Here is a 17,048-nt window from a genome sequence, read left to right on the forward strand (position 1 = left end):
ATATATATATATATATATATATATATATATATATATATATATATATATACGTATGTATGTATGTATATATTTATTTATTAAAAACGGTGCAGCCTGAAGAGACGGTCAGAAAGCAGTTTGAAGATGGTCTATAAACATAATTTGTGCTAAATAAACTACCGCATTTTTTCCGACTTATCTTTCGCCTGCACCACTAAACACACCAATAAGCTTGTTAATAGATATACAGTCGTGGTCAAAAGTTTACATACACTTGTAAAGAACATAATGTCATGGCTGTCTTGAGTTTCCAATAATTTCTAGAACTCTTGTTGGTCACAAAAAACATTCATGAAGTTTGATTCTTTTATGAATTTATTATGGGTCTACTGAAAATGTGACCAAATCTGCTGGGTCAAAAGTATACATACAGCAATGTTAATATTTGGTTACATGTCCCTTGGCAAGTTTCACTGCAATAAGGCGCTTTTGGTAGCCATCCACAAATTCAACCACAACTGGTTGAATTTGTGACCACTCCTCTTGGTGCAGTTCAGCTAAATTTGTTGGTTTTCTGACATGTACTTGTTTCTTCAGCATTGTCCACATGTTTAAGTCAGGACTTTGGGAAGGCCATTTTACAACCTTAATTCTAGCCTGATTTAGCCATTCCTTTACCACTTTTGACGTGTGTTTGGGGTCATTGTCCTGTTGGAACACCCAACTGCGCCCAAGACCCTGATGATTTTAGGTTGTCCTGAAGAATTTGGAGGCAATCCTCCTTTTTCATTGTTCCATTTAAAGCTCCAGTTCCATTGGCAGCAAAACAGGCCCAGAGCATAATACTACCACCACCATGCTTGACGGTAGGAATGGTGTTACTGGGATTAAAGGCCTCACCCTTTCTCCTCCAAACATATTGCTGGGTATTGTGACCAAACAGCTCAATTTTTGTTTCAAGAACTTTCCTCCAGAAGGTCTTATCTTTGTCCATGTGATGTCAGATGAAATACAAATTGAGCTGTTTGGCCACAATACCCAGCAATATTACACCATCAATTGTCAGCTATTGACAGTGACCTTGTTTTTATGAACAAATAGATAACATCTTTATACTAAACCATTTAGATAGCCCATCATGTCTGAATAAAGGCCTGGTATCGTGTGAAACAAAGATTTCATCATTGTTTTGTAAGTAAACACTTGCTTGTAACAACCGATGTCACACAGATGGTGAGAAATTGAATAAGCAGAAAGTTCATGTGTGAAGCATCAGGCTGATTAGACACCGGAGGGAGAATGAGGCGGGGGGTGGGGGGTTTACAGGTGTTGCTGCTGGATGCTGGCCGGCTTTGTGACAAACTGGCTCCCAGTTTAGCCCACACACTGCTGTGAATCCATGTACACAAACACACAGAAACCACAACAGCAAACTTTTGGCACCGCGCAGACCTCACAAGACAAGTCCACACTTGCTAAAGGCATCAGTCACTCAGCACCTCTCAGCCACAAAGTGACATATGGGAGCAAGCAGAGATGGAATATTCCGAGGCACACCTGCTGGCTCCATTTGCCGTCTGACAAAATGACCTGTGTTTACACGACAAATGCCATTTTAATCAAGACTCTCTCTCTGAGGAGCGACATTCCGTGGTAGCAATTTAGTACGCACAAAATATTTTGCAAAAGTCTTAACTTGCTGCTTTTTGGTTTAACGACATTTTCCACAGCAGTCATTTTGACATGATCAAACTAAATAACAGGAAGAAAGTAGACATTTGCCACCTGCAATTTTACATTGAAGGGCATTATTATGTTTTTTGAGATAACTGCACTCTAAGGAATGGTTCTGTGGTACATTTCACCGCATGCTGTATTCACAAACCTTGTATGTAAAATAGTCTTTTAAGACCGTGTTTTTCAACCACTGTGCCGCGGCACACTAGTGTGCCGTGAGATACAGTCTGGTGTGCCGTGGGAGATTATCTAATTTCACCTATTTGGGTTAAAAAAATATTTTTTGCAAACCAGTAATTATAGTCTGCAAATGATGTGTTGTTGTTGAGTGGTTGGTGCTGTCTAGAGCTCGGCAGAGTAACCGTGTAATACTCTTCCATATCAGCAGGTAGCTAATTGCTTTGTAGATGTCGGAATCAGTGGGAGGCAGGGTGCAGGTAAAAAGGTATCTAATGCTTAAACCAAACATAAACAGAAGGTGAGTGCCCCTAAGAAAAGGCATTGAAGCTTAGGGAAGGCTATGCAGAACGAAACTAAAACTGAACTGGCTACAAAGTAAACAAAAACAGAATGCTGGACGACAGCAAAGACTTACTGTGGAGCAAAGATGGCGTCTACAATGTACATCCGAACATGACATGACAATCAATCGACAATGTCCCCACGAAGAAGGATAAAAACAAAGTAGATGCGGGAAATATCGCTCAAAGGAAGACATGAAACTGCTACAGGAAATTACCAAAAAAAAGGTGACAGTACACCTCCTTTGAGACAAGAGCTGTAGTTATAGTTATGGTTTGAATTCATATCCAACAATTGCGACTTTTTACTGTCAACTGAGTTTAGTTTTTTAATGATTTCTGCTAGTGGTGTGCCTAAGGTTTTTTTTTCAACGCAAAAAATGTGCCTTTGCTCAAAAAAGGTTGAAAAACACTGTTTTAAGAAGTCATCTGAAATGCATTATCAATTGACTAATATTCAGAGATAGAACCTTTAACACTCAAAGATCAAATTATTTTCTATATAAGTTTATAGTACCGTACATGTATCACCATAAGTGACAAAAATTAAGTGGAAATTGTACGACGCTATTACCTACTGACGACTGACAAGGGGTTATTCTGTTAATTTGCAGGCATGTGAAATGTCCGCGAAAATGCGGAAATAAACATTATTTTTCGCGTCAAAGTAACAAACAAACAAATACATTTTGGGGGGGAAATTTTGCCTATCGTTCACAATAATTATGATGGACAAGACCGCGGATGTATTTTTTAATGCATTCTAATTCATAAATAAACATAAATAAAAGTCTGCTTGCATTGGAGCCAATGGGAGGTCCTCTATTCCGCCCATGAATCCCATAATGGCCATCCAAAACCTGCCAACAATAATCGGTGAGCTGCTTTCTTGCCTCTGTGCTCAGGAAAGTTTAGGATCAGGCCCACGAACAGGTTTTATCCGGCCAACAGGATGAGATTGCCAAGTATAAAAATGAGCTGAAATTTTTGAATGAAAGAAACTGCTGTTCTGAAAGTGTCCACTAGACACTAAATTATGCTACATATGTTAAAAAAAAACAAAAAAACACATGATGTTAGGGCACTAGTCGAGGAAAAAAACTACATAAACAACATCCTGTAATTTGATTTTTATATAATTTTTTTATCTTGATAGATTGAAAATTAACACCAATGCGTTGACTGATGAACATTATCACATAATTTATTCAGAAAGTATCAATAAGGACAAATAAAGGTAGATTAATATTAAGCACAACGTGTATGTATAAAAAACCCCAACATTATGATTTGTGCATTTTTAGAATGTGTTTGTTCTATTTTGTACACAAAGAAAACAATCTGAAGTTGTCTTTATTTTTAAGTGGAGATGTCCGATAATATCGGACATCTCCAATCAACAATGCTTTAAAATGTAATATTGGAAATGATCGGTATTGGTTTAAAAATGATCGGTATCGGTTTCAAAAAGTAAAATTCATGACTTTTTAAAACGCAGCTGTGTACACGGACGTAGGGAGAAGTACAGAGCGCCAATAAACCTTAAAGGCACTGCCTTTGCGTGCCGGCTCAGTCACATAATATCGCCGGCTTTTCACACACACAAGTGAATGCCATCCATACTTGGTCAACAGCCATACAGGTCACACTGAGGGTGGCCGTATAAACAACTTTAACACTGTTACAAATACAGTATGCGCCACACTGTGAACCCACACCAAACAAGAATGACAAACACATTGCGGGAGAACATCCGCACCGTAACACAACATAAACACAACAGAACAAATACCCAGAACCCCTTGCAGCACTAACTCTTCCGGGACGCTACAATTTACACCCCCCGCTACTCCCCCCGCCTACCTCAACCTCCTCATACTCTCTCAGGGAGAGCATGTCCCAAATTCCAAGCTGCTGTTTTGAGGCATGTTAAAAAACAAAAATGCACTTTGTGACTTCAATAATAAATATGGCAGTGCCATGTTGGCATTTTTTTTCCATAACTTGAGTTGATTTATTTTGGAAAACCTTGTTACATTGTTTAATGCATCCAGCGGGGCATCACAACAAAATTAGGCACAATAATGTGTTAATTCCACGACTGTATATATCTGTATCGGTTGATATCGGTATCGATAATTAAGAGTTGGACAATATCGGAATATCGGATATCGGCAAAAAAGCCATTATCGGACATGTCTATTTTTAAGTTATCGTGCCGTGATTTTACCAGTCCGGCCCACTTGGGAGTAGATCTCTTAAAAAGTCTTAAATTTGACTTGTTGTAACCTGCAGAGACCCTGTTGTATTATTTGTTCTCCTCTCCTCCTCTTATTAACTAACAATAGTTTTAGAGTATGAATCACATGATTTACACAAAATAAAACTACAGTAGGAAATCGTAAAAATAAAAACTATTTGAATGTGTGTTTTGTATTGTGTTTTCGAGCTGTTATACAAAGTAGTGATCTTGACTTCACAACAGTAAAAACCAGCATTGTGTTTGTGTTGTGCGACTTCTAAGGTAAGGACGTGGCCACAAATGTGGAGGTATACTGGCCAGATGGTCGCTCTGTCGCTCGACCCTTGGAGCCATCAGAGATCAACTCTGTGATGGAAATTCACTATCCGAGAGACGAAGAGGAAATCACTCCCATGGTGGAAATAGAGGTACTGTGGTCGAACACAAGACTCCGAAACCCACCCTATACCCAACATTGCCGCACCATCCACACACACTTGGTATGTTCCCATGCAATAAAAAACTAATTTGGTTAAAACAAGCTTTTGTTTCAAAGATAGATCAACAGCAGCCGCTCGCTCTATTCTCACTTGCGCCAACACATGCACATATGGCACTTAGGCAGTGATGTGTTTACAGTCACACAAAAAGTCGGACAACTCCAACACCACACATAAAGTGTCATTCCAGGTCGTTACACTATGATTTACCAATCAAATGTGTGCTTATTCTAGTGTCATTTATTAGGAATCTTAATTTATAAATATTAATCATGAAATGCTGTTAGTATATTAAATAAATACTAATAAAAATATATTTTTTACAAACAGGAAGTTGCCGGAATGTACACATGATCCCCTGCTTACATCTCATTGTGCAACATGTGAATGTTTTAATGGGAACTAAATGCGATGTCTGAAAGGGGTACAAACTATTTCCAAAGCAGGACCTCCACCCAGACAAACAATACAAGTACACAGTTCATGAAAAACAATATTTTTTGTTATTGTCATTGTAAGTGGGCCTAAAGACTTATATTAGAAAATAACCTCATGGAAATGACTGCTGTCATTTGATTATGATAATAAGAGAATGTTGTCTGTCTATCTGTGTTGGCCCTGCGATGAGGTGGGGACTTGTCCAAGGTGTACCCCGCCTTCCGCCCGAATGCAGCTGAGATAGGCTCTAGCACCCCCCGCGACCCCGAAAGAGACAAGCGGTAGAAAATGGATGGATGGATGGAGATTGAACTTGTTAGTTAGTCAGGTTTGGGACAGGTGTGCTGCTGGTGTAGCCACAGTGTGCACGTCTGATGTTGCTCACATGGGCTCCACTGAATGCTCAGGGAGTTTTTGCGTTTGCTCACACACATGAACAATTAGAGGGAACATTGGTTATGACGTCTGTGTTAAAGCTCTATTTTCCACTATATTTTGGTAAGGGGTGTTGTGGATAGTCTTAGAAGTTGTTAATTTAATTCAAGCAATGTTATTAAACTTTCAAGGCTATATTAATGTTATATTAACACTGAGTAGGGCTGGGGGGGGCGATATATTTGAGTTATTTACCATGTAAGCCCAAATCAAAACTGTTCTCGAGTTGCCAAGCCGGGCATATTTTGCATGATAAATGCTGCCAAAAATGTATGCCGAAGTGAGGAAGATCATAGCCGCACAATTAAGTCAAGTCACTTACTGTATTTTTCGGACTATAAGTCGCAGTTTTTTTCATAGTTTGGCCGGGGTTGCGACTTATGTGTGAAATTATTAACACATTACCGTAAAATATCAAATAATATTATTTAGCTCATTCACGTAAGAGACTAGACCAGGGGTCGGCAACCCGCGGCTCCGGAGCCGCATGCGGCTCTTTGGTCACTCTGATGCGGCTCAGCAGCTTACTTGCTGAACCCCCCAATTTTCCCGTGAGACTTCCGGATTTCAGTGCCTCTCGCAGAAAACTCCCAGGATTAATATTTACCGATTTTCACCCTTACAGCTATAATAAGGGCGTACCATGATGGTACAGCATTTGGCGCCCTCTTCAATCTGTATTAATAGCGTGCCAGCGCAACACTTGTTATACAATATACATCTTCTGCTTGCACACGCACGTGACAACAAGGCATACTTGGTCAACAGCCAGACAGGTTACACTGACGGTGACCATATAAAACAACTTTAACACTCTTACTAATAATGCGCCACACTTTGAACCAAAACCAAACAAGAATGACAAACACATTTCGGGAGAACATCTGCACCTTAACATAACATAAACACAACAGAACAAATACCCAGAATCCCATGCAGCCCTGACTCTTCCGGGCTACATTATACACCCCTGCTACCACCAAACCCCGGCCCCACCCCAACCCTGCTCCCCCCCCCCCCCCCCCTCTCTCTCTGTGCGTCGGTTGAGGTGGGCGGGGTTTGGTAGCGGGGGTGTATAATGTATCCCGGAAGAGTTAGGGCTGCATGGGATTCTGGGTATTTGTCCTATTGTGTTTATGTTGTGTTACGGTGCAGATGTTCTCCCGAAATGTGTTTGTCATTCTTGTTTGGTGTGTGTTCACAGTGTGGCGCATTATTAGTAAGAGTGTTAAAGTTTTTTTTATACCGCCACCGTCAGTGTAACCTGTGTGGTTGTTGACCAAGTATGCCTTGCTGTCACCTACGTGAGCAAGCGGAAGCCCCATACAACGTGTAGCTGATCAGGCACACTGGTTGTAGTGGGTGCTATATGGTGTACCATCACGGCACGCATGACGCTGACAAGCGCCATCCATTTAACACCCGCGTGCCGCACCAGCTGTCAAGTTCCATATAAAGGTATGGGCAGCGTATCTGAGACCCCTGGTTTATACATAGCACAAAGCAAAAAAAAAACTTTTTATGCAATGTTAATTCATTTAAAATTAAAAAAAAAAATTTTGCGGGTCCCATTGTTTTCTATAATTTGTGAAACTGGTCAAAATGGCTCTTTGACTGGTAAAGGTTGCCGACCCCTGGACTAGACGTATAAGATTTCATGGGATTTAGCGATTAGGAGTGACAGATTGTTTGGTAAACATGTTATACATAGCATGTTCTATATGTTATAGTTATTGGAATGACTCTTACCATAATATGTTACGTTAACATACCAGGCACGTTCTCAGTTGGTTATTTATGCCTCATATAACGTACACTTATTCAGCCTGTTGTTCACTATTCTTTATTTATTTTAAATTGCCTTTCAAATGTCTATTCTTGGTGTTGGGTTTTATCAAATCAATTTCCCCCAAAAATGCGACTTATACTCCAGTGCGACTTATATATGTTTTTTTCCTTCTTTATTATGCATTTTCGGCCGGTGCGACTTATACTCCGGAGCGACTTACTCTCCGAAAAATACGGTACTTGGCGCTGACGTGTGTGACAGTCCATTACATCGTCGACTGGGAATTAAAAAGTGCCTGCCTGCAAATTAATTTTTTATCTGAGTTTCATACATTTTGTATTATTTGCACAGCTCTGTTATTTATTTTACATAGAAAGAATATTTTTCTATTTCATTTATGTTGTGAAATTCTGTGCTACTTAAACAGTTTATTTTCTGTGCTGTTAATACCCATCTTGACTAACTGGGTTAATAAAAGTGCCACTGACTGTTTACAGTACAGTTGTCATTCACTTCAATTTCACTGAATCTCGCTCAAAAATGAATATCTTTATATGTATATTTTCACCGGAAAATATATCGAGATATTTATCGAATATCGAGTTTTAGTAAAAAATATATCGAGATATACTTTTTCTTCCATATCGCCCAGACCAGGAGTCGGCAACCCGCGGCTCTTGAGCCGCATGCGGCTCTTTAGCGCCGCCCTGGTGGCTCTCTGGAGCTTTTTCAAAAATGTATGAAAAATGGAAAAAGATGAGGGGAAAAAAAATTTTTTTTTGTGTTAATATGGTTTCTGTAGGAGGAAAAACATGACACAAACCTCCCTAATTGTTATAAAGCACACTGTTTATATTAAACATGCTTCACTGGTTCGAGTATTTGGGGAGCGCCGTTTTGTCCTACTAATTTTGGAGGTCCTTGAACTCACCTTAGTTTGTTTACATGTGTAACTTTCTCCGACTTTCTAGGACGTGTTTTATGCCACTTCTTTTTCTTTCTCATTTTGTCCACCACACTTTTAACGTTGTGCGTGAATGCACAAAGGTGAGTTTTGTTGATGTTATTGACTTGTGTGGAGTGCTAATCAGTCATATTTGGTCAATGCATGACTGCAAGCTAATCGATGCTAACATGCTATTTAGACTAGCTATATGTACATATTGCATCATTATGCCTCATTTGTAGCTATATTTGAGGTCATTTAGTTTCCTTTAAGTCCTCTTAATTGAATTTATATCTCATGACACACTATCTGTATGTAATATGGCTTTTAATTTTTTGTGGCTCCAGACAGATTTGTTTTTGTATTTTTGGTCCAATATGGCTCTTTCAACATTTTGGGTTGCCGACCCCTGGCCCAGACCTATCGACAACCCTAACACTGAGATGTATTTAAAAATGTTTTACATATTGTGCTCCACTTTCACACCCCAGACTGCGGTCATAGATAGCCACGTTCAATAGCAGTATTGCGTCATACTTCCCGTATGAACAAAAATGTGGTAAAGCTGCCTGGGGGGATGCGTTGTGGTCATCTACAACCATGCATTCTTGGTGTGTTACTTCACTGACATGTTGAATTCCTTCTCTTGCAGTGTGGTCCCGGCTTTGCTCTTAATGAAAATGGCCGCTGCATTGGTAAGTTGAACCCTTCGGTGAGATCAATGCGGTCTGTCGTCGGAAGTCATCCAGATAGGTCGCCTTCTCCTTCTCCCTTTCCTCCTGTCCCCCAGATAAAAATGAGTGTACCCAGTTTCCTTCTGTGTGTCCCTCTGACCGCCCCGTGTGCACCAACACCTACGGCAGCTTTAAATGCCGCGCCAAGAAGAGATGCAGCCAGGGCTTTGAGCCCAACTACGATGGGTCCGCCTGCGTGGGTGAGTGCTCTTAATCGGTGAAAGGCTGATATTTACGAAATTAGAAGACTCATTACTATAACAACTGATTTTTGTAAAACATAAATAATAACTTGCCGTATATAAGTGTTATAATGGAGGAAACACATGACGTAAGTGTCTATATTATCCATCTCACCTTTATTTAAACTGTCCACCATGGCTGCTCTGCCCCACATCTGTGGAACTCTTTACCACCAGACCTTTGTAACTTAGATTCAATATCCCTCTTCAAATCAAGACTCAAAACACACCTATTCCTGACTGCCTATTCATTGTAATCATCTTTTCTTCTCTATCTTTGTTGTTGTTGTTGTTTTTTCATCCAATTTGATTTTATTGTTGTGATTTTGTACGGTGTCCTTGGGTGCCCAGAAAGGCGCCTTTATAAATAAAATGTATCATTATTATTATTGTTATTAGCTATAATAGCCTACTATCAAAATAACTATGTGTCGCAGGCTGACGCACATCTTTGTTGACAGAAATGTTGAAATGTAATATTTATTCTGTACATTTTTACAACATTGGAAAACATTAGTAAATCAGAGGCTACTCAGAAGGTGAGATGACTCCCGGAAATTACTGGCTTTTAATGGCCAAAGGTATAGATGTGTGTGTCCAAGTTGAAGGAAACTGCAGGCTGTCTTCTTTTAATAGATGTATTACAATCTTTGGCAAGCTGTGGTCTGGAACAACATGGCACACAAACAACTATCTGAAATGCAGCCAATATTACATAGAGATAATGTTTCATGAGACATGCAAATATAAATTATATACAAAGAGGATACAAGTAAAGGATATTAAATGAGCTTAAATATACCTACAAATGAGGCATAATGATGCACTATGTACTTACAGCTAGCCTAAATAGCATGTTAGCATTGATTAGCTTGCAGCCATGTACAGACCAAATAATGCTGATTAGCACGCCAACAAGTGAATAACGTCAACAAATCGCACCTTTGTGCATTCACGCACAGTATAAAATGTTTGGTGGACAAAATGAGACAAAGAAGTAGTGGAAGATTTTACAAACTGTTGCGTCACAGTCCACACTATGGTGAGTTCAAGAACTGCAGAAATTTGTAGGACAAAACGATGTTCACCAAATACTCTCATCAGTGAAGCAAACGCACAAACATATTAAACAGTAGGCTTCCTAACAATTGGGAAGGTTTGTGTCATGTTGTCCTCAAACAAAAAATATACTAAAACAAAAAATGTATTTTCCCCCTATCTTTTCCCATTTTCAATCCTTTTTTAAAAATGCTTCAGGGAGCCACTAGAGTGGCACTAAAGAGCCACGGGTTGCTGACCCCCGTGCTAGTCAACGTTTCATGTCGCACCATTCTACCCCCCAAAAAGTTCCTAGTTTGTGAAATTAGTGCTTAGTAACCAGAGTAAAAATCATCTAGAGAGAGGATTATATAACAACTGTCGGTGTGACAGGATTGTCACAGTCAGTACACAACAAGTAAGAGGAGACCGGATCGACCCATAAATTGGTGGTTTAGATACCAGTAGCACCAGTATATGATCAATACTAGAGTGATTAGGTCAATATTTGTATTTTCTCAAAAATATTTATTGTCGATTTTGCTCATGTTTACAAGATCAGGGATTAATTTCCTGGACACGGGAGGACTTTGAGGGCTAAAACCAAATTATTAAAATGTGTTTTGCTCCAACAATTGTCTGTAATAAAAGAGAATAAGGAACTAGATTAATATTGTGTTGATACTGTTAAACTGTCAATAGCACTTAATAACCTTATCAACCTGCTGAGTGGCCTAGTGGTTAGAGTGTCCGCCCTGAGACTAGAAGGTTGTGAGTTCAAACCCCAGCCGAGTCATGCCAAAGACTCTAAAGATGGGATCCATTGCCTCCCTGCTTGGCACTCAGCATCAAGGGTTGGAATTGGGGGTTGAATCACCAAATTATTTCTGAGCGCGGCCACCGTTGCTGCTCACTGCTCTCCTCACCTCCCAGGGGGTGAACAAGGGGATGGGTCAAATGCTAAATGATAATTTCACCACACCTAGTGTGTGTGTGTGACTATCGTTGGGACTTTAACTTTAACTTGAATGAACAATCAAATTTACAGTCAAAACATGTGACGCATGATATAATTGGTTAATCTCACTCATGTATAATCAGTATGGAATCGGGAGCATAAAACCCTGATTGGAGCATCCCGAGCATATAAATATACAGTATAGGGCTGGGCGATATATCGCGGGTTTGTCTCTGTGCGATATAGAAAATGACTATATCGTGATATTGAGTACCGTATTTTTTGGAGTATAAGTCGCACCGGAGTATAAGTCGCACCTGCCGAAAATGCATAGTAAAAAAGGAAAAAAACATATAAGTCGCACTGGAGCCCGGCCAAACTAGGAAAAAAACTGCGACTTATAGTCCGAAAAATACGGTATACGTTCTCACGCAGTTGCTTTTAGCTGCGGGCATTACACTGCAGGCTCTCCTCGCTCTTTCCTGTCTCTCCTTCTCACAGACAGCAAGCGCACCTTCTTACACACGTCACATACTGTCACGTCATACGTCACATACGTATACCTGCCCTCCCCGAGCAGAGAGGTAGCAGCATGGCTAACGTTAGCTGTGATGCTAGCGGAGTGGTGCTAGTGGTAATACGAGAGAAAGAAGGTGCGAATCTGGTAACAAATGGAGGAATAATTAATTCCCAAGAAAAACAGCAAGGGGTCCATCGTCTGGCGGTGGTTTGGCTTCAAGTGGGAATATGTCGAACAGACAATCGTAATTTGTCAAGTGTGGGGCAAAAGCGGTGCTATAAAAAGTGTCTCAAGTTACCGGAGTGTGTTAGTAAGGAGGAGGGGTTTTGTCCCTCCAGAGTTGCCGTAGGGCTGTGACGTAGGGTGTGTGTGGTTGTGGAAGGAGGTGTGTGATGTTGACATTAAAGAAGCGGTGGCTACCGAACCTGCTCTAATGTCTCCCGTTTATTATTTTATTAGATAAGTACACTGTATAGGCGAACCCGGGACACTCGGCTACACTGCTAATATGTAGCATCATTTGAAAAGTTACCCGCTAGACCGGGGGTCGGCAACCCGTGGCTCTAGAGCCGCATGCGGCTCTTTAGCGCCGCCCTAGTGGCTCTCTGGAGCTTTTTCAAAAATGTATGAAAGATGGAAAAAGATGAGGGGAAAAAAATATGAATTTTTTTGTGTTAATATAATTTCTGTAGGAGGACGAACTTGACACGAACCTCCCTAATTATTATAAAGCACACTGTTTATATTAAACATGCTTCACTGTTTCGAGTATTTGGCGAGCGCCGTTTTGTCCTACTAATTTTGGCGGTTCTTGAACTCACCGTAGTTTGTTTACTTGTATAACTTTCTCCGACTTTCTAGGACGTGTTTTATGCCACTTGTTTTTCTGTCTCACTTTGTCTACCAAACCTTTAACGTTGTGTATGAATGCACAAAGGTGAGTTTTGTTGACGTTATTGACTTGTGTGGAGTGCTAATCAGACATTTTTGGTCACTGCATGACTGCAAGCTAATCGATGCTAACATGCTATTTAGGCTAGCTATATGTACATATTGCATCATTATGCCTCATGTGTAGGTATATTTGAGGTCATTTAGTTTCCTTTAAGTCATCTTAATTTACTTTATATCTCATGACACACTATCTGCATGTAATATGGCTTTTAATATTTTGTGGCTCCAGACAGATTTGTTTTTGTATTTTTGGTCCAATATGGCTCCTTCAACATTTTGGGTTGCCGACCCCTGCGCTAGACAATGAAGAGTGCTTACTCCGCACGTCAACATCTCTGTTTGGTGCCACACGTCCACACCATCAAAATGCCGAGGCAAACATTTCCAGATCAACACCGTATGAAAAAAAATAGTGATTTTTTTTTAGTTGTGATTTCCTTCTCTGCATGAAAGTTTAAAAGTACCATATATTAATGCAGTATGAAGAAGAATGTTTTAATGTAGACACATATAATCATCATACTGCTGTGATTATATGCATCAAGTGTTCATTCAAGGCTAAGGCAAAATATTGAGATATACAGGTAAAAGCCAGTAAATTAGAATATTTTGAAAAACTTGATTTATTTCAGTAATTGCATTCAAAAGGTGTAACTTGTACATTATATTTATTCATTGCACACAGACTGATGCATTCAAATGTTTATTTCATTTAATTTTGATGATTTGAAGTGGCAACAAATGAAAATCCAAAATTCCGTGTGTCACAAAATTAGAATATTGTGTAAGGGTTAAATTTTGAAGACACCTGGTGCCACAAACTAATCAGCTGATTAACTCAAAACACCTGCAAAGGGCTTTAAATGGTCTCTCAGTCCAGTTCTGAAGCCTACACAAACATGGGGAAGACTTCAGATTTGACAGCTGTCCAAAAGGCAACCATCGACACATTGCACAAGGAGGGAAAGACACAAAAGGTTATTGCTGAAGAGGCTGGCTGTTCTCAGAGCTCTGTGTCCAAACACATTAATGGAGAGGCAAAGGGAAGGAAAAACTGTGGTCAGAAAAAGTGTACAAGCGATAGGGATCACCGCGCCCTGGTCAAGATTGTGAAAAAAAAACCATTCAAAAATGTGGGGGAGATTCAGAAGGAGTGGACAGCTGCTGGAGTCAGTGCTTCAAGATCCACCACCAAGAGACACTTGAAAGACATGGGTTTCAACTGCCGCATACCTCGTGTCAAGCCACTGTTGACCAAGAAACAGCGCGAAAAGCGTCTCACCTGGGCTAAGGAAAAAAAGAGCTGGACTGCTGCTGAGTGGTCCAAAGTCATGTTTTCTGATGAAAGCAAATTTTGCATTTCCTTTGGAAATCGAGGTCCCAGAGTCTGGAGGAAGACAGGAGAGGCACAGGATCCACGTTGCCTGAAGTCTAGTGTAAAGTTTCCACCATCAGTGATGGTTTGGGGTGCCATGTCATCTGCTGGTGTCGGTCCACTCTGTTTCCTGAGATCCAGGGTCAACGCAGCCGTCTACCAGCAAGTTTTAGAGCACTTCATGCTTCCTGCTGCTGACCTGCTCTATGGAGATGGAGATTTCAAGTTCCAACAGGACTTGGCGCCTGCACACAGCGCAAAATCTACCCGTGCCTGGTTTACGGACCATGGTATTTCTGTTCTAAATTGGCCCGCCAACTCCCCTGACCTTAGCCCCATAGAAAATCTGTGGGGTATTGTGAAAAGGAAGATGCAGAATGCCAGACCCAAAAACGCAGAAGAGTTGAAGGCCACTATCAGAGCAACCTGGGCTCTCATAACACCTGAGCAGTGCCAGAAACTCATCGACTCCATGCCACGCCGCATTAACGCAGTAATTGAGGCAAAAGGAGCTCCAACCAAGTATTGAGTATTGTACATGCTCATATTTTTCATTTTCATACTTTTCAGTTGGCCAACATTTCTAAAAATCCCTTTTTTGTATTAGCCTTAAGTAATATTCTAATTTTGTGACACACGGAATTTTGGATTTTCATTTGTTGCCACTTCAAATCATCAAAATTAAATGAAATAAACATTTGAATGCATCAGTCTGTGTGCAATGAATAAATATAATGTACAAGTTACACCTTTTGAATGCAATTACTGAAATAAATCAAGTTTTTCAAAATATTCTAATTTACTGGCTTTTACCAGTATATCGTGTATCGCGATATGGCCTTAAAATATCGCGATATTAAAAAAAGGCAATATCGCCCAGCCCTAATACAGTATTGTTTTTACACGTTATTGTTAACATTCCCGTATAGTTAAATCCAAAATATTTCTACTTCCATTATTTCCTATGGAAAAAGTACTCGACCAGAGTCCCAGGTAGGTTCAGTCCTTAGAGGTTTCACGGTACTTGCTGTGAATAAAAGGTTTTAACGGTGCTGTTCCGGTCTGATCCTTGCCTCCTCCTGTCTTGCATGATGAATGCTCCTTCACCATGTGAGTCCAGTGTCAGCCATTAAGGCACAGATGTTGTCCAACTTTTTCTCTCTGCTCTCTTCTGCAGCCCAGGTGGCTTACTTTGGGAAGACGCGGTCTTCTGCAGAATGCACACGGTCAGCGTTTTCTTTCTGGCTGTCGCCCATCGGCATGCTTTCTCTCATCTCCAACCGTCTCCTGGGTGGACTACTGTAACTGCCTCGCTTCTCTTTGACTCAGCTCTCGACACTTGGACAAGGATGTACAGAAACTATCTATGCCCCTTCTCTTCGTCCCCAATGGATGAGTGATATCGCTCTTTGTACAGCTGTTTCCACCTCTGGACTATACAGGACCTTGCAGGGAGCATGCTAGAACTAACCGTGTTAGACCCGCGTAGCCCTCACGTCAACACCTGGCATTTATCTCAGCGGGATTTGAGACTTTGAGTCCGAGTCAAGACGTGGAGGCTGCAGCGTATGAACCGCTGCTGGGAACTGACTGGCTCCCCTGGCCACATTCATTAGGGGCACGCCGAAGCAGCCATCTGTATCTGCACAATGCCACGCTCATTCTGTGTTGGGGCTTACCAGGATGCTGAGGAACACCAGATCTCCAAGTTGCAAGTTGTGTGTGAGAGCTGGGGAACATATGCCAGACCATCTGACTGTGGTGGTGGCTCACATTTTGTGAACTATTCCTAATTCTGCAGACATTTTTGTGTGAGAGAGCACAATAAGAGCTTTAGTTTTATTTACTGGAATCTGCATGGCGTCACTCCAATTCAGTTAAGCACTATATTACATTTGCTTCGAATACAAGACATTGGCTCAAAATCCCAATGCCATTCATCATTTTTGGCGTTTTTTGGCGGTTAGAGTGCGAAGGTTAGAGTTAGGGTGGGTTATTTTCATAAAAATAAAAAAAATGCATTAAATGCCTTGGTACTTACTAGTTACATTTACTTTTGATGAAATCAATTTCATTACAATGTATTATCAAAACTTCCTGGCTGATGGAGTTCAATGAACACCGTGCCAATTATTTAAAAAAAGTATGGAGAAAAAAAAGGAAAGCCTGAAGCTTTTATTAAGCAATATCATATTCTTGGAATAAAATCATGTTCTCTTGGGAATCAAATCAAACCCAAAGTGAGCGTTTTATGTTGCTTTGATGCCCATTTCACAAAACGTCAGGATGACAGCAAGAAGTAAAAATAGTTGAGCATGATGTACCTAGACAGCCTTTAAAAAAAAATTATATATATATATATATATATATATATATATACATTATGGCTGTCAAATCATGTGATTAATCACACAAAAAATATTGCATTAATCATGAACACACTTAGATCAACCATGCACTTTTTTTTTTTTTACTGTACAAGCTCTATTACCTCAACTGCTCTACGGTCAGTATAGTACAATATGTATATATATGTACAGTATATACATACATACATACACATGCATATATACATATATGTGTATAAATATATGTATTTATACATATATATCTATATATATGTGTATATATATATACACA

General features: G+C 40.2%; 1 protein-coding gene across 1 annotated transcript in view; it reads left to right on the top strand.

Annotated features, from left to right (window-relative positions):
- The window catches only part of crtac1b (cartilage acidic protein 1b), an 86,192-nt gene extending 69,544 nt beyond the window's left edge, over positions 1 to 16,648 (top strand). The window contains exons 12-15 of the mRNA XM_061949300.1: positions 4,762 to 4,907; positions 9,240 to 9,282; positions 9,378 to 9,521; positions 15,586 to 16,648. Of these exons, the coding sequence (XP_061805284.1) occupies positions 4,762 to 4,907; positions 9,240 to 9,282; positions 9,378 to 9,521; positions 15,586 to 15,713 (461 nt within the window). The 3' untranslated portion in view covers positions 15,714 to 16,648. The remainder of the gene's footprint in view (positions 1 to 4,761; positions 4,908 to 9,239; positions 9,283 to 9,377; positions 9,522 to 15,585) is intronic.
- The last annotated feature ends 400 nt before the right edge of the window (positions 16,649 to 17,048 follow it).

Source organism: Nerophis lumbriciformis, linkage group LG02, assembly GCF_033978685.3.
Source record: "Nerophis lumbriciformis linkage group LG02, RoL_Nlum_v2.1, whole genome shotgun sequence".
Classification (NCBI taxonomy): Eukaryota; Metazoa; Chordata; class Actinopteri; order Syngnathiformes; family Syngnathidae; genus Nerophis; species Nerophis lumbriciformis.